The 27,576-nt window shown below is 39.2% G+C and overlaps 1 protein-coding gene across 5 annotated transcripts in view; it reads left to right on the plus strand.

The window, feature by feature from the left end:
- Positions 1-22,946, plus strand: part of sept9b (septin 9b) — an 83,149-nt gene extending 60,203 nt beyond the window's left edge. For 4 of the 5 annotated variants that reach the window (XM_034688403.1, XM_034688402.1, XM_034688401.1 and 1 more), the window contains 9 exons: positions 3,646-3,831; positions 7,369-7,497; positions 7,642-7,723; positions 8,341-8,478; positions 12,730-12,847; positions 16,487-16,582; positions 16,857-16,953; positions 20,577-20,628; positions 21,836-22,946. In XM_034688403.1, the coding sequence (XP_034544294.1) occupies positions 3,646-3,831; positions 7,369-7,497; positions 7,642-7,723; positions 8,341-8,478; positions 12,730-12,847; positions 16,487-16,582; positions 16,857-16,953; positions 20,577-20,628; positions 21,836-22,052 (1,115 nt within the window). In that variant the 3' untranslated portion in view covers positions 22,053-22,946. Of the gene's footprint in view, positions 1-2,792; positions 2,880-3,645; positions 3,832-7,368; positions 7,498-7,641; positions 7,724-8,340; positions 8,479-12,729; positions 12,848-16,486; positions 16,583-16,856; positions 16,954-20,576; positions 20,629-21,835 lie in introns of those variants that run through there. The other variant, XM_034688405.1, reaches the window with a different exon arrangement.
- Positions 22,947-27,576: the final 4,630 nt, after the last annotated feature.

Here is a 27,576-nt window from a genome sequence, read left to right on the forward strand (position 1 = left end):
TGAACCAGTTCAGCTTTATCAGGCATAAATATCTACAGTGCAGATGTAAATGCTGTGGTTTAGTCTGCTGTGACAACCTCTCATCACAAACAGGAAACCAACATTAACAGCTATGCAGGTAAAAAAACAACTATATGGTTATCATCTTACATTATTTTATTTTAGAGTTTTCAAACAGAGGCACTATCCACCGATGACACTCAACAATACTTATCGTCTTTTAGAGGATTTTGAGTTACACACAGCAGATACGTAACAACCAACACAGTGTCATCTTCAAAAATGTAATGATTCAGTTCTACTGTTGACACTGAAGAACCTTTAAAAAAAGCCCCCATTCAAGTGCAAGTGCTATCTTTTGCATGAATGGATAGATCCCATCAAAGAGACAACTCTACTCCTTCATCTTCAAAGTGAAGCATGAACTCATCTCCATTCATTAAACAAAGCTCTCCCATCAGCTAATCCCAAAGTGCCTCTTTAGAATGTCACAAGATTGAAAAAAAAACTCAGACAAGTGTATTGGCTTGAGTTTGACAAAGTTGTTCTCATTTGGAATACTTAAGGAATGGGGCTCCAAGCAGGCCAAGTATCTGAATGAATTTTCCCATTCAGGGGTCAGTTTAGGGTCATTGATGCACCTGCTCAGCTCTCTGCACAGCTCAGTTTCTCATATTTGTTTCATTTGAATGAACAGTTCACTCTGCCGTTCCAGAGTTTTTGACTTCAGTTAAATAAAAAATCACGCTTGAGAAGGAGTTTTATTCCATGTGTTTAAGACATTGCTCTATTTCAATGCATCCATTGGGTCTGTCTGGTTTAAGGACGGTTTGGATTGAGGTCACTGAATCATGATCTGAGTCACACTGTACATCTCTGTTTTTTGTAATGAGGTTACTCATCCAGAAACGCAGCTCGCCGGGGCTAAAGGTTGCTAACGCTTTTGGTTGTGGGACATGATAATGCTGGAGAGCAGATGTGATTCATGAAGACACACTTCAGGGCCTGTTGTGGGTGCAAATCGCAGAACTGTCACTCTGGTGCATACGTAAATGTGTGGGAGAGCATTGCAGCTCATCCTTCTCTATGAGAAGGAAAGTGGAAAATGAGAGTACACAGTTGGAATAAGCAGCAGAGTGGTTGGCAGACTGGGTAACATTTCAGCTCTTCTTCTGCCCCGCTGTTTTGTTCTTCCTTTTGTTGTTTTGTGTGTCTCACATTTGCCACTTCTTTGCTTCTGCAACAGTGTGACAGTTTTCCTATTCTTAGATAGCAACCTTGTAAGCCAGCAGATGGCCTGTGGCTGGCGCAGTCACAGTGCCCAGGAGGTAGTTTGGCTGCAGACCTGGAGTATGTCATTAGAGCCGTTCTGCATTCTGTCACTCAAGAAGCTGCTGATGCAATTGTGCCCAATGGAGTTCAGTGCAGGGTTAGCCAGATGACACTATGCAAACATTTGCAAACACATCTAAAGCCTAAAGATGAATCGATCCAAATACATCAGGGTTATTGTAGCACTTCCAACACACATTTCTGTGTCTGGTTTCCTGAGGACAAAAATGCAGCGCTGAATCGGCTCTAGCCCTGTATTATGAGGTATCAACAGAAGGATCACATTACAGTGTGAACTGAGCTGAGCTCCTGAATGTCAGGACTGCTTTCAACTGATAAAATGATCTCTACCCTTGAGGGAAGAACACTCTTTTTTATGGAAATACTGTGCTAAAACAAAACCTTGAGTTCTGGTCTTTTACTGACCAAAGAGCATCAAAGTCTAGTTTTAGCCAAGTCTCAGCAAAGTTCAATAGTTAACATTTAAGGAGTATTGGATGTTCTACCCTTCAACGACTAGGCCAGTGTGGTAGCTCTTTGTCTCACTCCGGGGAGACTAAGAAAATATATTTAGCAGTTTCATTAGCCCTCCTATTACTTGTATTTTTACAATGTCCAAGTTTGTAAGAGGTTTAGATTCAAGTGCATCTATATTTCTTATCTACATCTAGCATGTGTAGAAAAGGCTGTGATCATAGTGAGTGTACTTGACTCATTCACGTTTTCTAACTAAAAGGTGGTGACTCATGAGATACACCTTTGACTTTCAGCCTCTCTCAGTGAGCAAATGTGTGTTATTTGTGACACAAGTCCCAGTGCCCTCAAATTTAGAGCACCCACAGTGCTATATGGGCTGCTCACAGTGCTTATTACCAACACTTTTCACAGGAAAGTCAGAGACCTTCAAAGAACAGTTTTTCTCTTGTTGAAAGGCAATCTTCTCTAGTAGCAGTAAAACTGGGAAATTGATATTCACCAATCTTTTACAACCTCCCACTGTCTACTGAATCTTCATCTTCCACTTTACACCTACATCAAGCTGACAAAACCTAAACAGGGAAAATCGATGTCAGTAAAAGTTCACCCATAATTTGTTCTGCATTCATTTACGAATCAGTAACTGGCAGAAACTTGTAGGCTGGCACTGTGTCCTGACAGACGGGGAAATCAAAAGCCAAAAAGCTTCCATGTTCTTCGGAGGAAAGCTTAAAAATGTTGATGCTTTGAAAGCAGTACACCCAAAACAGAGCCTGAAGTACTGCATCCACACTAAACCTGTTTGTAAAAAAACAAGAGCAAGAGATAAGGATTTAGTGACAATGGTTGTCTTTCTTTCCGCTTCAGGTAAATGTGTCTGTGGTTTGTTGTGTCTTTGACTTGAAACCTCACTCACACAACACAGGAAACGTTGTCTCCTCCTACATGAAGTTGAGAGTGAGTCTATGCTGCTGCTACAGACACATACTTTGGCAGAGTTCTGTTTTTAGTTTGCCTGTTGCAGCGGTGTCTTAGCACACAGCCTCATTTTGTGAGGTTCTCAAAGTGAGGTAAGCTGTGATTTATTGCGGACTACCCTTTAATAAGGCAAGATCTGTCCATTTTGTCTCATTGATTCATTTATAGTTAGGACATTCAACTTAAATCTACAGCTGCATTGCTTTGTTTTGGAAGGAGAATCATAACTTTCCTTGTGTGCTTGTGAGCTAACATGAGGTGGTTTCTTGTAAAAATGTCATGCAACATTAAGTAGCAGATGTGCGCCTGTTCCTTTAAGATTTATTGGTTATTTTTACAGTTTATTGTATTCACTGGACTAATACCCACTAGGACACTAGAGTTCATTTTCTTACATTTATGGTACACTCTTTCTTGTTATTTCAAGTGTTCATCCACAACTGCGTGTGTGCGAGTGTGTGTGTGTGTGTGTGTGTGTGTGTGTGTGTGTGTGTGTGTGTGTGTGTGTGTGTGTGTGTGTGTGTGTGTGTGTGTGTGTGTGTGTGTGTAAAGAGAGTATCACCCTTCAGTGTCTTCTTGTGTGAAGGCGGATGCTCATAAATGTGAATTTTAAGTCTGGTGTATCCTGTTTCACACAGGAAATGAACTGCTCAGATCTGTATCGTCTGTCTTCACACTATTTGTGGTGTATTCTGCAGTTAATATGATTTCACTGACATTTGTGGACTGGCTAATGCAACTACTCACACATTGCATTGATGCTTAATTTTGAACATTAAACACCACTTCAAAGCAAACTTATACTATAACTAACATCCTCCTATATTTTCTGTTTCCTCTTTATTGCACATCCTTCAGGTTCAGAGGTCAATCTGAGCCACAGCAACATGTCTGAGACTGCAAAGCCCCACCACCCAGCCCCACAGGGTAAAGGGGAGAAGAGCCATGGCAACGACTTCAGCTACGTGGGAATAGACGCCATCCTGGAGCAGATGAGGAGGAAGGCCATGAAGCAGGGCTTTGAGCTCAACATCATGGTTGTGGGTGAGTCTGGCAGAGAAAGTTATACATCATATTCAGCAGTGTGGCCCAGTAAGCTAGTCAATGTATTTTTCTTTTTACAAGCAACTGTGCTATTAGAACAACAGCTTAAGTGGGAAGATGTTTACTCTGATAGTTTTCTATAGACCATATAAAAATGGTTGATCAGCTCCACCTCCTTTCATGATGTTAGACTGAAACCCCTTGTGATGAAATTTGTAGCCAGAGACTGCACAGTACATTTAACATATAGATAAAATGGCAAAGACCCCTCAGGTAAGCGGAGTCCACAGCAGAGCAGATTCTTCTGTTGGTTTAAAGGAGACACCCACTGTTTGAAAAGTTTATTGACAGAAACCATATTTCATTTTGAAGTTTGACCCATGTCCCATCTGTTAGCATTGAGGAGGCAGGCTTTATAAACCGCAGCTTGTCAACACAGGGAGCTCTAAACGTCTTTCTACGTTATTTTCTCCAAAGTGTTGGAATTTGGAGCAGCATCGGTGAGCGCACAGTCCACTTAAATATCTTTTCATTTTTAGTGTTGTTTTTTTCCATGTCGTTCCACTGTTCCCAAAAAAAATCCATTCATATGCAGCCTATTTCCAATGGCAACTCAACCTTCACTGGTAACATTTAGTGCCTATGAGCACATCCTTTTATACATGACCTCATTATGCTTAAGTGGCCTGAACACATATTGTGGGGGCAAATTAAGCTGTAAAAGGTTGTAACATGTATTTTAGTGCTTATAAAATGAATATAAAAAGATATTTTTATGAGAAAAGGATGACCAAGGCTGATATGATATCCAAATTTGCTTAGCTGTTCCCCTCCAGCATGACTTTGAGCTTGAAACTGAACATGATTATGGTTTCATGTTAGATAAAACTGACACTGATGTGCTTTGAGGGCTCGAGGCTGTAATTGCTTCCAAATGTTTGCACCAGTGACTCAGTACTGCATTCAGAAGAGAAGATCTGATGGTAACTCTTTGAAACAGTTTTAGTTTAGGCAGCGACAAAAAACAAAAAGGAAGAATAATATCAGAACAAAGAAAGAGACACGTTGGGTTCTGAACTAACGTACAAAGCTAAGTTGCAGATAATCTTTCCTGGAAAATACTTTTATATATATATTTTTTTACTACTTCTAACGTAGATCCTCTCTTTTATTGTCCTCCATTGCCCTATTGCCTTAGTGTGTTTGCATGTGTTCTGTTGAGAGTCTGCCAGCATGGTGCTTCCCTTAATAAGCTTTGTGTGCCCATGATGTAAGAAACAATCAAGCACACACATGACACACGCGCATGCTTTAGTGGATAAGAGGAGGCTGTAGGGCAGTGAAAGTGGCATTATAATGGAGATTACTGTCTCAGGCTAAAGCTTCCACTTCCACACAATGACAATTAGATCCCATCATCAAGTCTGTGCGCACACTTGCATACACTCTCAATTATCTGAGTGCATGTGTGTACATGTTGAGCAGGCTGGCACGTACAAAAACAGAAACAATGTGCATGCTGTCTTCTGAGACGGGTGCCATAATGTATTTTATCACAAACTGAGATCTAGTTTACTCAAAATACTTAGTTTTGTGTAGGCCTTGCAGAGCATAATTTTATGCACATCTAGAGGGTATGTAAGGACACTCAGCAATGACTGATACTGTCATCAAAATATGCATACTGATTTATAGATGTTTGAAATGGGAGTAAAATAGTTTTACTGCGAACATCACAGTATGACACTGTGCATGTTTAATTGTGGAAAAAAACACCAAGCCACTGCACATTTCTACATATTCGCTGACATGTATTCACTTGTAATCCTTGGCACCTCCAGGATAAAGAAAACAAGTGAACTAAGATGATATAACTGTGTGTTATGAAATAATGCTCTCACACTGTGCTCACCAGAGTATGATACAACAAAAGCTTACAATACAGAAAGAACAATGATGAGTTTTAACCTGCATGAAGTTCTTTTGATTGGCTGATATGTTACTGTAGAAGTATATCATGTTCCTCTGGATGATGAGTCGACAGATAGTTGCCTAATATCTCACTGAAAGCCAGTTTTGACCTGCCTCTTGTGCTTGATCCATAAAATCTGAGAAGAAAATGTTCAAATGTAGTTGTGGAAGTGTTTGTGATTTTGGATCCCCCTTTTTTCAACTGGTCCTAGAACAGCAAGACAAATTGGGATTGAGACATGAATTTGAAAACTAGGGCATCTTTTGTGGCTGAAAAAAAATGCTGTTGGCCTACAGCGTGGTCATGTGAGGACGTGAAAGGTTAGAGCAGCTGTCATCTTGGCCCTGTCCACTGTAGTCCCCTGTATGATGTGTTGTTGCCTAATCCCTGCCCTCAGCCAGTTGACCTTTAGATTTCCACCACGCAGAGAGGACAACAAGGGTGTCTCAGTGTGTGTGTGTGTTAGAGGAAGAGAAGGTGAAAGTGTAGCTAAACACATGCAACTCAGTGGACTGCATGCAGAGTGTGTGTGAAAGGGCAACTGTATGTGAGTATATGACCAAGGGAGAGAGGAAGCAAGGTGCAAAAGGCCACCCTGGGGTCTCACAGTGTCACAGAGGGCCTGGCAGCCTGGCAGCCTTCCACACGCCACACTGGTTGCCCAGAGGGGCTGTGAATAGAGGGCAGGAGAGAAATATGCAGGGAAACCAGGGCTCCAAAGGGGCACAAAAAGCACATGAACCAAAGTAGAGCTGGACGATGGCACAGGTCTGATGAAAGACATAGTGAACATTAAAACTAATGATTTACTGATGCTGGTCAGTCGATACTCATGCCAACAAGTGAACAAGGCGAGTATCGATGCTTTTTATTTTCCACTGAAAGCACCGAGATGTACCAACAATGTTTGCAAAGCTAATGTAAGTAGTGCTTATAGTGAGTCCTTTATTTTCTGTTTGGTACAATATAAAATTGCATTAATGTAATGGCATTATCTAAATTCTTTTTTTTTTAAATAGAGGTGCTAAGAAGATAAGAATGACTCCACCACTCCATCTACTATGTTAAAATGTACCAAGAACATTAATCGTTTATGTTGTTTATCAAAAATAAAATACTCTAGATGCGATGCAAAGGAAGTAGGTCCCTGTCAATTTGAGTGTAGTGATGTTATTTGAAAAGGTTTGGTGTGCGTGTGTGCGCATGTGCACGTGTGAGTGTGTGTGTGTGTGTGTGTGGTCTATACGATACATCTGTCCTCTTGGCCCCCTCTGCTCTTCTGTCTGACCCTGCAGCTGTCCTGCTATTGTCATGGTCTATTAACACACCCACACACACACACACTCATTCACTGAACCCATATATTCAAGCTGATGTCATGAACGTATCCAATCTTCTGGGTTTTTTCATTTTCTAAAAGAACTGACAGAAACTCTTGTGTTTCCATGGAACAAGGCCCCAGTCTTACATGAGTTTTTCCTTGTCACCCTGCAGGGTGTAAATCCTGAGTGAATATGTTCCAGTTTCTCTGACTGCTATATATGTGTCTGTGTTTTCCTGGTCAGGGCAAAGTGGCCTGGGAAAGTCCACTCTCGTGAACACCTTGTTCAAATCCAAAGTGAGCCGGAAGTCAGTGCAGCCTGATCCAGAGGAGAGGATCCCCAAGACCATCGAGATCAAGTCCATCAGTCATGGTTGGCCAACTTTTATGTTACGAAAAACACAACTGAAATATAATCTAACTTTTTTTTATATGTTTTATGATGTTCAGTCACAGGTTCTTAATTTTTTTCTGTGTGTACAAAATAAATACTAATATAAAGCTTTTCTTTTCCCAGATATTGAGGAGAAAGGGGTGAGGATGAAGCTGACAGTCATCGACACTCCTGGCTTTGGGGATCAGATCAACAATGAAAACTGGTGAGCTGGGGACTCACTGTGTTTTCATTCCCTGATAGCTGTTGGCAGAGTCATGCAGTTATTGAATTAGAGTTCATGAGGCACTCTGATTTGTGTATCAAAGCTAAAATCTTAAACAAAACAAAAAACACCAATGCATGCTTGTTTTCTTTATAGTTTACAGGAAATGGGTGCAAATATGTCTTTTTATGAGCTTTCAGATATTGGATATTGGAAAGGTATACATGTCTTACAACTGAATTTTAAGTTTAAAAAGTGCTTAAACACCAGGAACTCATTGAAAGATGTCACATATTTACTTGAATGGTGGGGGTAACTAATCTGGGACTAATTCTTCATGTAGGATCAATTAAAAAAAGCTCATTCTTTGATCAGTAAATGACATAATTTAATATCTTAAATTTCATTTATGATAATTAAATATATAACTTATTTAATCAGGTTGCGGCTTCATTGGACATAATGACTGATTATACATTCATATTTATAAAAAGGATATGATACAAGTGTTTTTTTGTAGAAAATTGCAGATATGACTTCATTTTTACAATGAGGATATAACAGAAGCCAAATTAGCCTAGCACAACTTAGCTTCTTGTCTACATTTCCTTTGTCAGCTGGCAGCCCATCATGAAGTTTATCAATGACCAGTATGAAGTGTACCTGCAGGAGGAAATCAACATTGACAGGAAGAAGAGAATTCCAGACTCGCGGGTACACTGCTGCATATACTTCATCCCCCCCACAGGACACTGGTAAGATCCCACATTATAAAAACACACCTTTTGACTAAGCACCCCTTTTCTGTTCCTCATTCTACCAGTTTCTCCCACACTCTGCACACATGAATCAGGCCCTCTGGGAATCTCCCTCCTGACCCATTGTCTGTCCTCAGCATTAACCACGTCCTTCTACTGCTTCTCTTTTCATCTCTTTCTTTGCTGACCACATGTGGAACTCATTCAGAGACACTAAAGTATCATTTGCAGAATCAGATTTCACAGGGAAATGGACATAGTTCTCACAGTCAGGGTGAGGTTTGGGGAAACAGTTGCTGGTGCCTTATCTTGGGTAGGAGGTTTTGGAAAAGTCAAAGTCCTGATAATAGGGATTTTTGTGTCAAGCATAAACATGTAGAAATGTGAATCAGAGTTGAAGGGGGATACATTGTTGCAAGCCTGTTTGACATGTAGCCTTGGTAGCATCTTCCAAACACAGATAGCCACACTCTAAAGTAAACCCTTCCTTGTTGTCTATATTAACTGCGATGGCATCAAAACTTAAGACAGGAACATAATGCTACGTTGAAGAATATTTAAAACTAACAAAATAGCCCATAATCCTATTTGTAAAATGCCTATTAAAGCACAAAATCAACTGGCAAATATGTGAATGTCCCCATCTGGTAGCATACAGTTCAACTTCTGTTTTAAAATTAATAGTGTTATTAATACGAGATGTTACGATATGTTACGATATGTTACGATACCATTCCATACCATACCATACCTTACAATACGATACCACAAACCACCTATATTGCATATTTTCAACATAATGAACACAACAAATTTAAGTGAAAGAGATGGGAACACTATGAAGCTATTGCACAACCCCCACAGCCTCATGGAACATTATTAAAATGTTGACATATGGGGAAAAGTTCCCACCCCTTAGCCATTTGATAGAATCCAGGTTAAAGTCCCCTGAGTTTTGGCTTCACTTGATATGTGCACCCTTTATCTACAGTTTTTTGGTCCTTCATGACAGTGGTCAGAGTTGGACACTCGTTTGATGGCCTAGTAAAGACTGTGCTTGGAGTGGAAGGAGAAGAAGATTGTCCTTGGTGAAACATTATGTTAACAGACTTGCAGCATTCTTGCACACAAGGACTCTTATGTAGACATTTGCCAAAGATTTCTTTGAGCAAACTTAACAGAAACAAAACCAGTCATCTTCATGTGGTCCTTACAGTGTCATGGCAGGTCACATGTCTGTTTTTAAACAACCAGGTGGCTGCTGTTTGCTTCACTTGCATGGCCTTTGGGTTGACATAATTCACTAAAGCTGAGGTAATCCACACGACATTTCTCCTGCTGCACTCTAAGTGACAAGTAGCATGTCCTCATGTGCACCTCAGGTTAAGGTAGATACACAACATGCTCAACACTCTGGAAATCAGTCTAATTGATGGTGGAATCTGGATGAGTTCTGTATTGTACACACGCAGACCAAAACACCTAAAAATCCCAGATGAACTTACTGTAGACACACCGCCCATCTTTCTACATATCTCCATGACAGCTTCATCCACTGCTGCTTCATATTTCTACTACACCACGAACTCAACAGTTGTCCACTCAATGGCTTTCTGTGTGAGTGGGGGATGATGTGTGTGTGTCTGTGTGTCCCACTGTTTGACAGACCCCCTCATCATCTGCTCTTGTCGCTACAGCTGCTGCTTCAGAGAATGTGTGTGTGTCTACATGTCTTTGTCAGGCAAAAAACGAGTGTAGTGGACTTAAGTGGGCAGTGGGCCTGCCAACACTTGTTTAAATACACTTGTGTGGATGCCCTGAAAGTGTTTGCGTATCATCTTGCTTACAGCTGCTCAGTTCAAACATCTTAACAACACCCAAATCAGTACTTTTCTCTCTTTTTAATTTGTTGCTGCCTCTTCGGCTCGTATGTGCTTTTTTCTGTTTGTTGCTGTTGTTGTCCCCAATCAGGCTTTATGCAAAGTGTCACTACTTACCCACACACTCACAGATACATTCAAAATGAGCACACTTGAAAATACAAACTCTTTTAAAGGCAAAGATGCAAACATCTGTCAGGAAGTGTTGTTTTCTATACAGCAAACACGAGAGCTACAGGAAGGAACACAAAAGAGACATCTGTCAGAGATAATGTAGTGACCTAGTCTAGAATTCTACACACTGCACCTTTAAAGATGCAGTGTGTAGAACAGGCAGGAAATCCATGATAAAACTTGGCAGCTGTCTTTTAGCCAAATCTTTTTGTCATTTAATTTAATCAATCATTTTAAACTGCAGTTTAGATTTATTGAGCCATAATGTGCTTTGCATGTCAGCAATATGCCTTTATGTTGCTACTGTGGTTTCAGACAGACGAAGAGCTCAGTGAAGCAGAACACAGACTTGGCATCTGCACTTGTTTTCAATGATATTAGAGTCAGCCGCGCTAGTTTCCCTGCAGGCACACTTATTGTTACCTCATTTAACATGTCTTCCCTAGAAAAAGAAGATTGAACTTTGACTCTCTTTAAACAGAGCTGGTTTCTGAATTATAATAAAAAAAATAAGGAAGAAAGAGCTATATGATCTGTGGTTTTCTGTTCCATATAATTTAACTGCTGATCTTATTGTTCTATATTTACATATACATAACCGCCTTTTTCTCCCTTACCACATATGAATTATTTTGCATGCAAGCAGGCACTTTAACAGACATCTGTGCATGCCTGCATACATCCATATTTATTGCCTATACAGCATATGGTAATATGCAAAGATACATGTGTACACATGAAAGTGCGCATGTATGATCAGCCATGCATATGACACAGGTCACACTCCTATTTGTCTATTCTTGCATCTGCTCAAACACAGTTTATGGATGCAGTTACATAATTTAGTTTGTCTTTACAGTGAGACCTCTTGTCGTTTGTTATGCTTTGATATCATGATGCACTACCTTTCTGCACACACAAAAATCATGCCAGTAGTCCCCAGTGTGTAAAATATATTGCACTTCCTGTTTCTGGTTGAATGCATCACTCACTGTGCCATATCTCTTTACCTTTTATCATCCTTTTTTTCTCCTCTCACTCTCCTCTTTTCTCTCTCCCACTCTGTGTAACACATGCTCCCCCCCTGTGCAGCAGCCTGTGTTCATGGTGACATGTTTGTCAGTTATTGGCAGCTAGGCCTCTCCTCCAGCTGCCCCTGGCTCTTTGAACCAGGCTGGCCGGTCTTGGCTGGGGCTAATTGGAGGGCAGAGCATACGGCGTGAGGGGAGTCAGTCTGCAGGAGCAACTGGAGGGAAACATTGAGACAGAAAAAAAAATACAGAGAGCAGTGAGAGAGAGGGAGAGCAGTGCAGAGCTTTGCTAAGTGGCACAAGGACAGTGCTTATCAGTGCATTATTTGTCTCAATTAGAGTCCAGACCAGCCATCACAAAAACAACAGCTTTCTTATTTCCTTATAGCAACATTTCTAATCTCTGATTGCAGAGTAGAGTCACAGAGCTCTTCTGTTTTTTCTAAAACCTTCACCAAAACTTATTCATTAGCACTATCAGTGACCGGGTTTAAAGGATACTATTCTCTTTGCATTAACTCTAAAAGCTTCACAATGAACTGAAATTACACCCGAGAGAGTGTAAAGCAAGAAGGGTCTCAGTATTAACATATTCATTGATCCTTGCACTGAGTGTCAGCTAAAACCAGGTTGAACTGCTTGTCCTGAAATAGGCCGTGATTGCCCTCTTGTGGTTTCATTGTTTCATTACATTAATCTCATCTGAATTTATTGCTTTTATTAACAGTGCTTATAACTTGCACCTTCGAGATCCTTTGCTGGAATGAAAAATAGGTAGCTTCGCATATTAATGTCAGTTAGAAATACCTTTAAAGTAGTCTATAAGCAGCTCATTCTGTGCCCAAAGATGCATTAATCTGAGTTGAAATGTTTTAGGATTTTTTTGACTCACTTGCTAAATCTTCCTGCAGCCAAAGGTTTCTTTGAGCCCCTCTATACAGGGTCAGTTTAGGGGGGCATTTTTGCCTTTATTTAATTGGACAGGCAATGTGAGAAATAGAGAGCAGAAAAAGACGTGCAACAATGAGTCGAAGGCCAGGAACTGAATCAAGGCCCTGCTGCGATGAGCACCATTGCCTTGGTTCATGGGGTACACGCTCTATCTGCTAATCCAAACTGGCACCTAACACCATTTTCAAAGTTATCTCTTTTTCTTTCTACAGTCTGAGGCCTCTGGATGTGGAGTTCATGAGGCGTCTCAGTAAGGTGGTCAACATCGTCCCCGTCATCGCCAAGGCTGACACACTCACCCTGGAGGAGAGGGACTTCTTTAAAGAGACGGTAAGACTAGTGTGTCAGAGTGTATTTATGTATTGCGTGGGAGTATGGAGGCCACAGTTGCTTTTAAATATGTCAAGGGATATTTATCATGAGTGAGTGTGTGTGCTGGTTTTTGGCGTGTGATATTAATAACTTTACATGATCCACCCATCACACCTGCAAAAACCTACAGCAGGTCCTGAAAAGAAGTGGTTGAGTGCATCAGTCGGTCAAATATTCAGTGGATTCCCTTTAGAAACACACATGTGTATGTGTATCCAAAAAACCACAGGTCATATGACATATAAGGAGCTGCCAGGCACCACAAACAAAAGCCATCTGGGCCTACCCACACGATACCAACTCGGGAAATTCTGTATCATCCTTTTAACCATAACACACAAAGTCCTGCTCAGTCCAGACAGAAACATTTAAATTCTGTTTATTCAAAGTATTTATTTACTGACCCTTGTTCCACAACTCTAAAGTCTGGCACTTTGTTAGATGGGGGAACCTCTGCCCAGCTGCCAACTGAACAGGCAAGCCCTTCAGTGAATTACTGGGTGATCATAAAAGTCAACCAAGTGTATGAAAAAAAAAACATGACCTCTCCGACACAAAACCAGGATAAAAGGAGGCATTTTTTAGAGGCCACTGACATTTATAGCATCTCTAAAAAAAAAAAAGTTAACCCCTCATCTTTCAAATGTCTTTGTAATTTGCTCTTGTCTAATTTTCTATGCTTCACTAACATCCTGTTGGTCCAGCATCACTTTCACATTATACATAATAGTAGCTAGTTTAATGTACAATTTTGTAGATATTCTTGTTTTTATGCTCTGTCTCTTTAGTGTTTTCTAGCTTTGTCTATAGCACTGCCATTAGGTTTAAAATTTTGCATTTCACTACTCAATGGAATGTCTTGACATCCATGATTAGCATTGTTTTAATAACTTGTTTTTTTTGTCTCTTGACTTCCCACTGACAAACCATTTACTGTATAAAACATAATTGTTGTCTCTGTGATGTCAGCCATTGGTTCCTGAAGTGGAGGTTTTAAACTCAATTATGGCGGTTGCCATATTGGAAATGCTGACTCAACCTAACTTTCTGCTAACCCAGTGAGAGGCAGAATGAGGTGTGGTTGAGGTGGGCCTTCAGCCCTCTGGTTAACAGCTACAATAAGCACCCCTAATTATGCCTAATCATGCAAAACTTGTATCCTGAATATATTCAAAAAGAATGAGTTACATAAAATTCCGCCATTGACTATTCAGACAGATCAAAACAGTTTTTTGATCCAGGCTTTAAACATTTGTATTATTGCTGAAAAATGCCAATTTAATACGGATGTTGATAGGGTCTCCTGGGCTTTTGGAGCCAAATTGAAGTGGACACTTGAGGAACTGCAGATGGAAGTTGCAGCTATTCACAAACTCAAAGTCCTCAGCTGTAGATTGCTATATGTGCTAATTATTGAAGGGTGGCATGCTAGAACAATGAATAAGATGCTTATATTGAAATTGTGAGCATGTTAACATTTAGCAGGGATGTAATTATTCCTGATTTATCCAGATTTAGGCATTTATTTTATTCAAGATTTATTTTTGGCATTTTTGCCTTTATTAGATAGGAGAGCTAAAGAGTGACTGGAAATGTGGGGAGCAGAGAGTGGGGGAAGACATGCAGCAAGTGGTCAAGGCAGGGATTTGAACCAGCTTAAACCGCTAGGCCAACAGCATCCCAGAATTCAACATTTTCTGACCTGAAGAAGTGACTGAAGTGAAACACAGGTATAAGCTATTAAGTAAAAAAAATAGGAGAATCGCAGAACATGCAGGCTAAAATGCGCACCTGACACCTGACTTGAGTCTTATTATTCTCAACCCACTGGAGGCAGACAGCATCCACCTGCCTTCCTCTCTCATTTTCTTTATCGCTCCATCCTTCCTTCCAAGACTACAGACTTCCCTAACAGCTTTATTCATTTCTGAGGAACACGCCGGGTGTCTTGGCTACCGTTTTCCCCCGATGCCTGTAACACAGTCCAATAAGAACAAAGCAGGGCTTGGGCCAGGCCCTGGCAGAGAAGTGAAGCCGCAGGGCTTGTAGCCGGATTGTTTTGGTTGGCTGCACATGCTCTGTATGACCCTGAAGATTATTGACTAAAAGCCTGTCGTGCCAAATGTTTTTTTCTCTCTTCATTTTTCCTGCAGCAACTTGACATGCAAACAGAATAAGAAGGTCTTTTTTTTCTCCTTTTAACTGTACAGCCTCGCTGTGTCCAGCTGAGAGTGTCTGTTCCTCAAACCAACAGTTGATGTGGCTTTTTTGAACAATTTCACTTGATTTGCAACCTATAATGCAAGCCTGAGAAAGCTTCCAAGGATAAACAATGATATGTTTGATCAAGGACCAAGTGGAAATTGTCATAGTAGTAATTGGGAGAGAATAGTCATTCATTAAACAGACGTTTTTCCTTGAAGCATTTCTTCAAGAGTCTCTGAGTTTCAGCCATCATAAAGACACACAGAGAAAAGGAGTGGCCAGTTGATAAACCATACTTCTGTCTGGATGTTATTTCCCTCAGAGTGGTTAACCTCCATGTTAACTCTTCCGTGTCAAAGCTATTATAACCATTTGGTTTCAACACCAGCCTGTACGGCTTAACCACGTTTTTTTTAAATCCCACAGTGGACTTGGAGCAAATTCTACACAAGTGCCCAGCCTAACCGTACATACCTTAATGTGAACAGGATTTAGTCCAAGTATTAGAGGTGTCTGAATGTCATGGTGATTGATTGGCTTCACTGTTGGCTGCAAGGAAAGTGCCAGGATAGTGATATCATAGATGAAGCATGTTGGCCTGCTTTGTTTTGCCTTTTGAACTTTTCTTTTTCCATCTCAGTTTTTCAGCGTCTGCATAGAGAAACCAGTGATGTAACAATTCAACAATGTTCATAAATTACATTAATTTTAAATTTGCGCATCCTCAATTTATTGTGCTAATCACCATAACAAAAGTTAAATAAAGAGCTAAAGAAATCATTCTAATTAACACTAATCTGTTCTTAAATTAGAGGGTTTTAAAGGGAGATTAAATGATTAAAATTAACAATCAAAGTGATACCTCCCAAAGAAATGCCTCTAATAATCAGCCATGTTTAACAATTTACATATCTCAGTGAGTAAAGATTTCTTTGTGAGACTTTCATATGACTAAGATATCCATCTTTATATCAAACAAACTAAAAGCTTGTGAGATGTTTTTTTTAATGAGGGGCTCCTTGGATGACCATCGAATGAGTTTGACAAGTGAGACAACTGTGCAGCTTGTCATCAGTACCTGATGACGCTTCAGTCTGATGCTGAGAATGGAAGGGTTTCTCATTTGGCAAATGTGTTGTCTTTGTCCAGTGTCTTGTCCACGCATCTCTCTTTCAATTCCTCACTGGGAGGAGCTGAGATATGAGTGTGTGGCATGTGTGAGGGATGCAAGGGCATATTAATGACATGAGAAACAGACATGACAAAGACTTTCAACTCTGACTGATCAAACTTCTGTCACTTGAATAACCTGACAAGACAACTTTCTGTTTTGTTATTATGTAATTTTGGCGACTCTGATGTTTTGTATTCTTTCTGCTTGGTTCTGTGCAGATAAGGGAAGAGCTGCGAGCCAATGGGATCGACGTTTACCCTCAGAAAGAGTTTGACGAGGATGCAGAGGACAGGATGATCAATGACAAAATCAGGGTATGTTCACATTAGGTTCTGTCTCTTCAGATTTCAACAGACAAAGCTGAGTGTATCCTCTTGTCATTTCACAGGCACTCAGATGTGTATTTTATTATTTTGCTTTCTTTACTGGTTTTATGTTGGATTTTTTTTAGGCCACAAATAAGCCAAAAAATTCAATGGCAACATTGCACTAAGTAAAGATAAAGCACCAAAACATGGCCAAAACAAATGTCTGGTAGCGCATGAATGACCGTGTGCATGTGTTTGTTTGCATCTGTGCACTCAACAGGAGATGATCCCTTTTGCTGTTGTGGGCAGTGACCAGGAGTACCAGGTGAATGGCAAGAGGATTCTGGGGAGGAAAACAAAATGGGGCACCATCGAAGGTAATGCACACGAATCAAGAAACACACAAACAAAATACTACACTGCACAGCTGGTTACCTTTCCTGCCAAACAGACAGTAAAAAATGATACATCAGGTGGAATAATGTACCTGACTGTCACATCACAAAGCTGCTGTGTTTAACAGTAGCTGCCAGTATCAGTTGAAAATAAAAAAAAAAACACATAGTTTTAGAGAACAGACTGTTCACATATATCAAAGATCTTTTGTAACAGTATTTCTCCAGACATGTACCTATATCAAACCAGTTGATCATGCCAAAGCTATCATGGCACATGTGTTATCTGGTCAGGTGATGGTATTCACAAAATTGACCAAGAGCACAAATGTGAAACATATTTTGTAAAGATTTTCATTTTGGGGTACTTTCAACATGAAGAACTTTATAAACTTCATCTGTCAAATCTCTCCAGCTGGTTTTACTGACTGTTGTTTGACTACAAGGCGTTTGCTTATGCACGTCTCTGTTAGTCTCTAAATAGGGAGATGTACAGAAGGAAGAGATTAACAAGGACTTTCTATGTCCTTTGGGATAAAAGACAGAAACATAAACCACATGCTCACACACACTGTCCAACACACGCTTGCACACAACAACTTCAGCACTGTTTACATTTGTGAGCCTGTGCTGCATGCTTACCCTGCCAAGGAGGTTCTTAGTAAAAGGATGTCCTCAATTCACCGCTGTGTGTGTGTGTGTGTGTGTGTGTTTGTGTGTGTGTGTGTGTGTGTGTGTGTGTGTGTGTGTGTGTGTGTGTGTGTGTGTGTGTGTGTGTGTGTGTGTGTGTGTGTGTGTGTGTGTGTGTGTGTGTGTGTGTGTGTGTGTGTGTGTCTGGGCGTGCAAGTACAACAGTAGGACAATTAGACAGCACAGAGATGCCTGGACAAAAGACAATCAGTGTTAAACAAACACTGTCTTCTTCCTAGTGTGCCCCTCAGCACACTCTCCTGAGGTGCATATACTGAGCTCTGGTTTATTGGCAATGCTATAAATGAATTGTAAAATATAAATCACTGTATAAAAATGAACAATTTTCATGGCCAATAAATTATTCACACTGTAGAATCTAGACAGCTGCTACTTCATGCTGTTTCATATTTTTAGCCATTGAATTTTGAACATCTGGCTCAGCTTTACTGTACTGCAGATATGTTAGATCAGGGGTTCCCAAACTTTTCAGCCCGCAACCCCCAAAATATTTGCGCCAAAGTCTTGCGACCCCCACTGTCACTCAAAGTGATTTAATGTTGCTTCATTAAGGTAGTCTGCAGAAATTTAGCCTACCTATATGAGCATGCGGTTGTGTTTCTTGTGCTTTTATGAATTAACCTGCTGCTACTGATGCTTTTGATAATTAACTGTTCACTAACCCTAAACCTAGAAGTCATCTTGCAAAAAGAAAGGCAGAAAACTCATTACATTTTCTATTTTCAAGGTTTTATTTCAAGTTTAGCTACTATTTTTGTCGATACATTTTACTATAATGGCTAAAATATACTATTTTGGGATAATTTAAAAAAAAAAAACATTCTGGATGCCATCTCACGACCCCCCATTTGTGTCTCACGACCCCCCAGGGGGTCCTGACCCACACTTTGGGAACCCCTGTGGTAGATCACCCACAACCAGCTGCAAAGTAATGCATGCTACATGTGTTTTAAGATCAGAGGGCAAAATTGCCTTAGATTTAGGGCTTTGAGCAAACTTTGCTGTTAATTTAAAGCTCCTGTGATGAGTTTTTAACTTATGATGCCTCTATATGACCTTCAAAGGCAAAAAAAAAAACATCAGCAACAAGCGGGACTATTTTATAAAGTAAGTTCTTCATGCTTGTAACCACTACTGCCTGGTAGGTGTCAAAAGAGTAACAGCATGCTGCCAAAAAAATCTTTGTTGACATTTTGCCCAGCAAAGACTCACAGGCAGTGATACGTAAAGCAGAAAACACAACTTTCCAATGTATACGACTAGGTTAGCAAAGAGTTCAGATCTGTCCCCAGAGCTCACCAAAATCAATGCAAAACAAAGCTCCTCAAAGGAACTCTAAGCACTTTTGCGAAGGTAGACTTTTAAATTTAGAACCTTAACTTGTATCTGAGTATTCTAACCATGTTGAATTTGTAGTTTTACCAAAGTAAGTAATTTTTCGAGTACTTCTTCCACAGTTGCTTAGACCTACAGTGAGAAAAGTTCATGTCCTTCTTTAAACAGTCAAACGCATCACTCTTTGATAATGCAAAATTGATGATGTTGATGCTGATGATGTTATTTGCTTTTGTAGCTTATAAAGAGTCATCAGTATTTATTTCAATCTGTTTTATAACTAGTTAAGAACTCCTCACTGGAGGTTTGAAAATCAGAAAAACAACACAATGTATCAAAAGACTTAAATTTAAGCACAAATGCTCAAACCACTGCAGTTTCTTCAGAGTAAGAAAAAGGTTATAAAAACATTCACACATTTGATTAGAAATAGTTATTTTACTGGTCTAATAGAACGTTAGAAATATGATTGGATTAAGTTAAAACAGGGTAGCCTTGTAACTTGTGAAGATGATATTCTGAGGTTGCACCATGACCCCCTTTAAGTATTGAGAATTTTAAAGGAGACTCCTCTCTCTTAGGTCATCATGAAATGAACTCCTTAGAACAGCAGGGTGTGAGAGAGGATAAGTACACGGATTGTGGCACATACGCTCTCATGTCAGGCTAAGAGAACAATGGCTGCATTTTCACCTTACCAAACGGCAGAGAGAGGGAACAAAGGAAAGGAGGAGAGAGGAGGCATCTAAGCTGTTGGACTTGTCTGCTCTTCATCACACTTTACAAAAGAACAGCTAGAAATGAAATGTGTATAAATCACAAGAAGAGAAGAAAGTTGTACTTTAGAAGATTTTCAGGGTAAACATGCAAATAAATATATATATTGCCCTTAATGTAAAGACTTCTCCACATTTCTCCCCATGAGCACTGATTTAAGATAGCAGCATTTCAGCTTGTTACAAGTTAGCAACGCTCTCCCGCGACACCACTAATCAGCCCTCACACACCCAGCAGTTATTCATCCCTCCTCCTCTCAAAGAGAATTTAATTTCCTGCCCCTGGATTTCAAAGCCCGACATAAATAGCACCCTACTTTTTTTCTTCATTTTATATTCTCGACATAATCTATAATTCAAACAAGTGTTGGCTCGACTGGAGGCACCAGCAGCTTGTCACCTGGAGTTTGTTAAAAACGTCTCACTTAAAGTTCTTCAATAAAGACCAGAGCAGAGATGTATTAAATTACCCTAAAGTGGGGGAGTGTGTTATCTCAGCTTAAGAAAATTGCTGCAGATGTCACATGAGAAGATGCCCTCTGGTTGATTGTAAGAAATACTGCCCTCTTGTGTTGCTTGGAAAGAGTAACAAGTGAGCTTGAAAAGAGGGGGTTTTCATGGGGTCATATTCTGTCAACTATTTTGTGTCTTTTGCATTTTTCCAGTGTAAGCAAAGCCTTCATTTATCTTGTCTGTTGCATTGAAACTTAACACACGGGATATATTTGTGAATACTGACATTCTACCTTACATTTCTTTCCTCTTCTCTTTCTCTCTCTGCAGTCGAGAACATTGCACACTGTGAGTTTGCTTACCTACGAGACCTTCTCATCAGGTGAGCTCCCAGCAGACCCAAGAGTCCATCAAGCTACTTCCTTTATGATAAATATACTGGGATAAAAAAAAAAGACCTGGACTGTTATGAACTGAGCCTCCTGCTATTAGACACCTTTATTGAGTGGAGGTGTTAAAATGAATTGGAACCAGCACTGAGACTCTATGAAGCCTCACTTCCTGACTGAAATCAATACTAATGAAATACTTTTAGATGGGTTGACGGCCTCTCCAGACAGTGTTACAACCTGTTATTCTGCAAAGGGTATCAACTGAATGGTAGCATCTGTTACTTGTATGTAAAGGAGGCATATCTTTTGGCCTAATATCTATCAATCAATAGAGATGTAGATTTTTGTTTCCCTGTTAAACCAACTTTTCCTCTTATGTGCATGAACTTGCATCCTTTTCAGCTCAAAATATAAAACAATGTCAATAAATATTATTTATAAATATATGCATTTTAAAGAATCAACATCAATTTTACATGAAATACTATATAACTATTCTAATTTCTCTGTGAGGATTAATGTTATGCTGATATGGCATTGTCAAAATATAGATAGGTTAAATCTTTGCTGCAGTTAGGCAGAAATCTTCCAAGTATCCATATATTTTTATTTCATTATTTCATTATTTATTTATTTCATTATTTCATTATTTATTTATTTATTTCATTATTTGTTTATTTATTTGTTCAATAGCTAATGATTTTGGTCACCCTTAGTGCCTCTCCGAGGGCATTACAAGATTTCAGTCTATTAAAGGAAGCAGGAGAGATGTGAATGAATCTCTTTTAGTCTTTTGATTTATGAAAAAATAAAAAAATAAAAAATATAAAATTCCCTGAAAAGCTGTAGTTTTAAAGATATAAGGATTCAGTCCAACAGCAGCAAAATTCTGGTTGGTAAATAGTCAAATACGTTTATTGTGATTTGACGTTTCAAACACAACATCATTCAGTGCTTCAGCAGTTATTCTACTTATGGTCTAATGCAGCATTTTATATACAACAGCTTACTTAGCACCATTGGCAAGTAGTTTGAGTGTTAAGTAATAAAATATCTATAAGCACCTGCAACAGCAACCACTTGGAAAGCACTGAACTAAAAATAAAACGTATAAAATAACAAGTGAAGACATATTTGACTCTGACCTCTGCTGTTTAACTTCATGCAGATTCACTTGTGCTGTCATCTTCCTTTCAGGACACACATGCAGAACATCAAAGACATCACAGGCAGCATCCACTATGAGACATATCGTGTCCGCCGCTTAAATGAATCCAACGCCCACTTCAACTCACACCCATCTGAGCGTCCTGCTGTTCAGCCACAGGCCAACGGTCAGCCTGAGGAGCAGCCCCGCGTCCTGCAGGCCAATGGGGTGGCTGCACAGCATGAAGCCCTGTCTCATGAGATGTAGAAAGCCAAATGGTCAAATCAGGACACAGCCAGGCACAAAACATGCACTCACACTCACACATGCATTCTGTTTACATGAACAAAATCACATTCATACAGTGCAAACACATACTCAGGCTGTGAAGCCCTTTTTATGTTGCCAGGAAATATCCTTTTTTTTTAGTGCCAAAAAACAGACTAAATACAGCTTTTATTAAATCATCAAGAAATTATTAAATGGTCTAATATCGTTTTGGGTTGCTTTTTGACTGAGTGAGATGTGAGGAAAAAAATCGGTGAAGAAATGTGCATTGTTTTGTTTTTTAGAATCACTGTGTATAATGCAAAAAGGAAAAAATGTGTACATGATACTTTTGAGAAATGGCGTCATTCAAAATGATGTGAAGCATATCAGATGATACTAGATTAGCTCAAACTATGACTAACTGTTAGTGCCACTGGCCTGGTCTGCTTTGTGATGTGGTGTATAGTTTTGTATAGATACTAGGGTAAAGTAGGGATAATTAGTTTAAGTATTATGGAGGGAGTCGAGGTATTGTCGACACCTCCACACTGCAAAGTAATACAAGAGAAAGCAGGTGTGGTGTGGAGCAGTTTTTTTGGGAGAATGAGTCGTCTTGTCATCTTTCCATCGTGTTACAATGTTTAAACCCCTTTTTGCCAAACCATCCTGTCTCTTTCTATATAATGCCAATGTTGTGTAACACAGTCATACCTTAAATTTTACATTGCTCATTTATTATTGTATTTTAAGTGCTGTTGTTCATGTTTTAATATTATTGTATAAGATGAGGGTTGTGGAGGAATCTGTGCAACTGTTGCAGCCGTATTGTCCATTTTTTTCTGACTGTAAACCAAATAAAAGTCTTTTTTTTCTGTTTTAAAGAGAAGCACATACAGTATATAGAGTTGATTTATGAATAGGTATTTATGTGTATGTTAGTGTAATCCATTTAATTCAGCTTTCATGCCACATGTTGGCTTCCAGAGGTCTGTTGCAGGTCTTTAACAGTGATGATCTTTTAGCTTTAGATAGTGTTTGCTTTTTGTTGCCTGCATCCATACAGTTTGTTTTTCCTATTGGCTAGGCCGCATTATAACTAGCATTACATGACTTTACCTGCTAGTGCAAGAGTGGTGTATATTTTTGAACATTGATCATTAATAGTTACAACCAATCCTGCCAATAGATGATGGTGAGAAAGGCATAACTGTTGCTGTTAATGCAAGCTTAAACAGTTGATAGATGAGAATGTTTCACAGCCACCAAGAGGAGGAATAAATACCAAACAAACATATTAAACAACCAACAGGAGGTAGCTGTTGTTGCAAAAAAGGTTATATTCATGGAAAGTCTGTCTATTCTGTAAAAGCTAAATCTAAATCTAAAGCATTTTCATAATTTTTCAAACAAAGTAGCAGCATTCTGTCTTCATAAGTCAAAACTATTTTACATTCAAACATACACCAGAGATGATACTTTTGAATAAAATCCAGAGAACAGCTGTGTGTATCAGGAGAAAGATGGGAAATAAGAAAATTGGGTTACTCTGTTCACTATTGTATAGTTCTTGTGTAATTTGTTATGGTATTCTAGATTAAGGTTTTATCTTTGATATGCTATCTCAAAAAATAAAGATTGATATTTTTATTTGTTAAAGCTGACTGTGTTGATTCTGCTACTTTTGAACTTTGATTCAGTTCCCCTTTAATGGGACAATTGAGTGTTGATACGTTTTGTTTTTGGTGATATTTAATTGGCCCAGTAGATTTCTGTGCATCCACGTATCTCATATCATATTTCATTTATGCAAAAAAATATCTATTTAATAATTTTCAAAAAAGGATTCAAGTTTGAATTTATCATATCATAACTTCATTTAAGGGATGATCCATTAAACACAGGTTATTTCAGTGCATTTACAACAGCTAAAAAGATGATGATTTTAAACCTGTTAGTTGTTTTTGATTTAGGAACCCAATTTCTTACTTTTCACTTACCTGAAACTACATGGAGTTAAATAATGAAAAAATTGACTTTATGTCCCTAGTAACATTGCATATGGAAAAGAAGTGGGAAATAAAGCAGACACAGTGTAATATCTAACTTATATTCTTCTGTCACATGACCAAACTAACCTAAACCTAATGATGATCAAACTTGTTTTGGAAAAGATTGGGTGAAAATGTTAAACGGTATGCTATAGGCCATCTGCCCAGCAGTAAAATAAATGAATTTTGTGTATTGACAGCTTCTCAGTAACTGTAGTTTGCATCACCATAGATTCAAATATTGTGCTTAACACATTCACAGCACCGACCCAGCTTACAGAAAATGTGAAGAACATTTCAGCTCTGCAGTAGCATCACACCATCTCACACAGCCCTGGTTTAATAGACTGTCTCATTTACACCTCCTGTCACACTCTTTCTCAACTACCCTGCTGTTAGTAATGTGTTGACAGTGTTGTTTGTAGAAGGTCATTGTCACCCTTTCACACATAGAGGCTCCTGCTGTGGCTTTTCCTGCCATCCCTGTGTTGTAGGATTCATTGGTTTGAAACTCCTCTGAGCCGAGGAGAACACCCAGGGGTGATAAACGCCAAATGTGAAGGTGAGAGACAATGAAAGTTCTATAAAAATCATCATCTATTGAGCATTCACCCAACATTGACACCTCTACCTAAACAGTTTTTCAGGCAGCCATCCTGAAGCGTGAAGGTGAGTGATAATGACAACTGTAATCGTGCCAGGTCCATCCACTGGTGCAGGTACTAGACCCATTCAGTTCTGCATATAAACTTTCTTTCTCAGAAAACATTCATAGAAAACCTTTGATGCACTCAGTTGTCATTGTATGGGTAAACATAGCCAAATCTGATGCTAGGTTGCATTGGCTAAAATGGCATCTGCAGGGTCAGTGATAGATTTTTTTTGCCCAAGGTAGCACAACTAATTTCATAAGATGTATCTAATAAAGGTCTAAGCTCGAAAGATTTGAAATCTGAAAGCTGTTATAGTATTTTTTTTTTTTTTAGTCAACAAAATTTTTATTAGTTTTTTATACAGCTTAATATAGTACAGTGAGCTCTTTGAAAGAGTGAAAGATATAGAAAACAGTAACCCCCTCTCCCGTTCCCTCAAATCCCTGTCTACTGCCAGATATTCATGTCACTGTGCTTAAATATCATCTTATAGTCATTTTTAAAATAAATAACCTCAGACTTCATTTTCACTCTGCTAAAACAAAAGTGCATTGTTGATTCCGCAGTTAACAGAAATGTATTACTTTTGAATAGAAAAAAACAAATTATCATTATTACAAAAATTGTTTTCTCCTTTCTGGTTGTGCCATGAAACTTGCCTGTTTTGGTCTCCTGTGACATTTGGTTGGGCTAGTTATTAACCAAACACTGTAAAAACAGTCATTTATTTTTCAGTGATTGGGAAATGGTTGGATGAAAATACTTTTTTATGTGTTTTAGGCTATAACAGATTACATTGTATTTGGCTAACTGAGTCCAAAATACGATCAACTAAGATATGAGAAGTTGATTTTTCTTCTTGTAACTTCATATGTCATGCCTCAGGAAAAAAAACGGTTTACAGTTTTAAGAGCTTTTATTTTGAACAGTTTCCATGGGTGTTCTGACGGCTTTGGTGTCCGTCTCCAGTGTGGCTGAGACAAACGCATGAGTCCCTGGAGGTGAAATTGTGACGGCTAAATCACTGGAGGACTCCGCCAGTAAGTTAGTGTTTTATCTGTCATTTTCACATTTGCTTACAATATTGCTTCATTGTAGAACCTGTTGTCTAGACAAAGTAGCCAGCTACTTAGCAGTTAGCGACCTTGTTGAATACTCCGGCTCGGATCATTCAAGCATGCCTATCATGATAACTAGCAATTGGCTGCTAAATCAATCACATAACAACACCAATAGCACTGTACACAACACAAAAAATATCTCCTCATATATATATGAAAACATGTCTCTAAAGATATCGCCTAAACAGTCCAGATTGGCTGCTGTCCATGATGTTAGGTTTTTCTATCCAAGGTTCAGAGTTATATAATTTTTAAGAAGCTCTGTTAAACAAAGGTTTCCGAAATTACAGATAATTTCAATTAATTTTGTCAGTCAACCAGCCATCCATCCAGCCATCCATCCATCAAACCATTAATTGGCCCACAAAGGAACAGTGACTTTTCACTTCATACAAAAACATAAGTTAATGGGATGACTTACTCTGATAGCTTGGATTGACCCTGTAAGCGCTAGCGAAAGTTATTTGGACTCATTGTCGCAGCACTCATCAAAGCCTTCATTTCTAAAATAATAATTAAAAAATAAAAAATAAAAAAAATAAATATATATATATATATATATATGGCATGTGTGCGTGGAATGGATGGAAGACTCAAGAGGAGAATGAAGTTTCCCTGTGGCGCTTTGAACATGTTTTGTACTATGCCAGTGTTAGCAGACATGCAACATGTAGTTACACACTGTGGAACAATGGGTGGTCTGAATTAATTAGCCATTAAACAACACCCAGCCACATGGCATGGTTTTAAATTATAACAGCTCAAACAAGGTAGATCTGACAGCCTTTAAAAGTGTGTCATCTTTTTACAGGCAGAGAGGATCTTTCTGCAGGGGGTTTGTTTGGGTTCAAGATCTGTCATGAGATGCATCATGAAATTGAACAGAATGAACAGAGAAGACAGATCTGCGTGTGCTTTTCTTTTTTTCATTGGTGGTAATTCTCAGGACTTATGGTTGTTTCAATGGTTTAACAAAAACAATTCTCTGTTTAATTGGATTAATTACCAGGAAGGAAAGGTTGGCCTACCTCTTTCCTCAGCCACAATGCTGCTATAGAATTATAGAATTTCATGCCGGACCTAACAGCAGGTACATTATGTGTCTCAGCTGGATCATATTGCCTAATACATCACTGCGCTTCACCCTCAAACATATTGTTACACTGCAGCATTATGAATGTCTTCTGGCAGGAAAACTGTGATTCATGTAGGAATAATGCCAGAACATCCACTCTGCCTTTTCCAGCATTGTAATATAACAGTGTCTTAATCTTTAATAACAGTTAATCAGTTTGACAATACATGCTCCAGTACTATCCATTTTTGCTTAAATTCACACCCAAAAGGAAAGATGTGACATATTTAAAGAAAGAAAAGAGCAATACAAAAAACCTCTGTGTTCAAAATCATATTCTTCCTTGTTCCTTTACTAGCTCCGTCATCGTTACCAGGCAGAGTTCTTCCACTCAGACAGCCAATGAGCCACCAGGCCAGCCAGACAGCTAGCAAGCCAACCAGATACACTTCCAGTCAGCCAGTTCACCATCTGCCTGATAAGCCTATCGAGGAGCGAGCCAACGCCTGTCTGTGCTGGTGTGGCACCCAGTGGCCAGTTGTCTTGCGTCTCTCAGTTACACACACACACACACACACACACACACACACACAAACACAAACACAAACACAAACACACACACAC

The sequence above is a fragment of the Notolabrus celidotus genome, chromosome 7, assembly GCF_009762535.1.
Source record: "Notolabrus celidotus isolate fNotCel1 chromosome 7, fNotCel1.pri, whole genome shotgun sequence".
Lineage (NCBI taxonomy): Eukaryota > Metazoa > Chordata > Actinopteri > Labriformes > Labridae > Notolabrus > Notolabrus celidotus.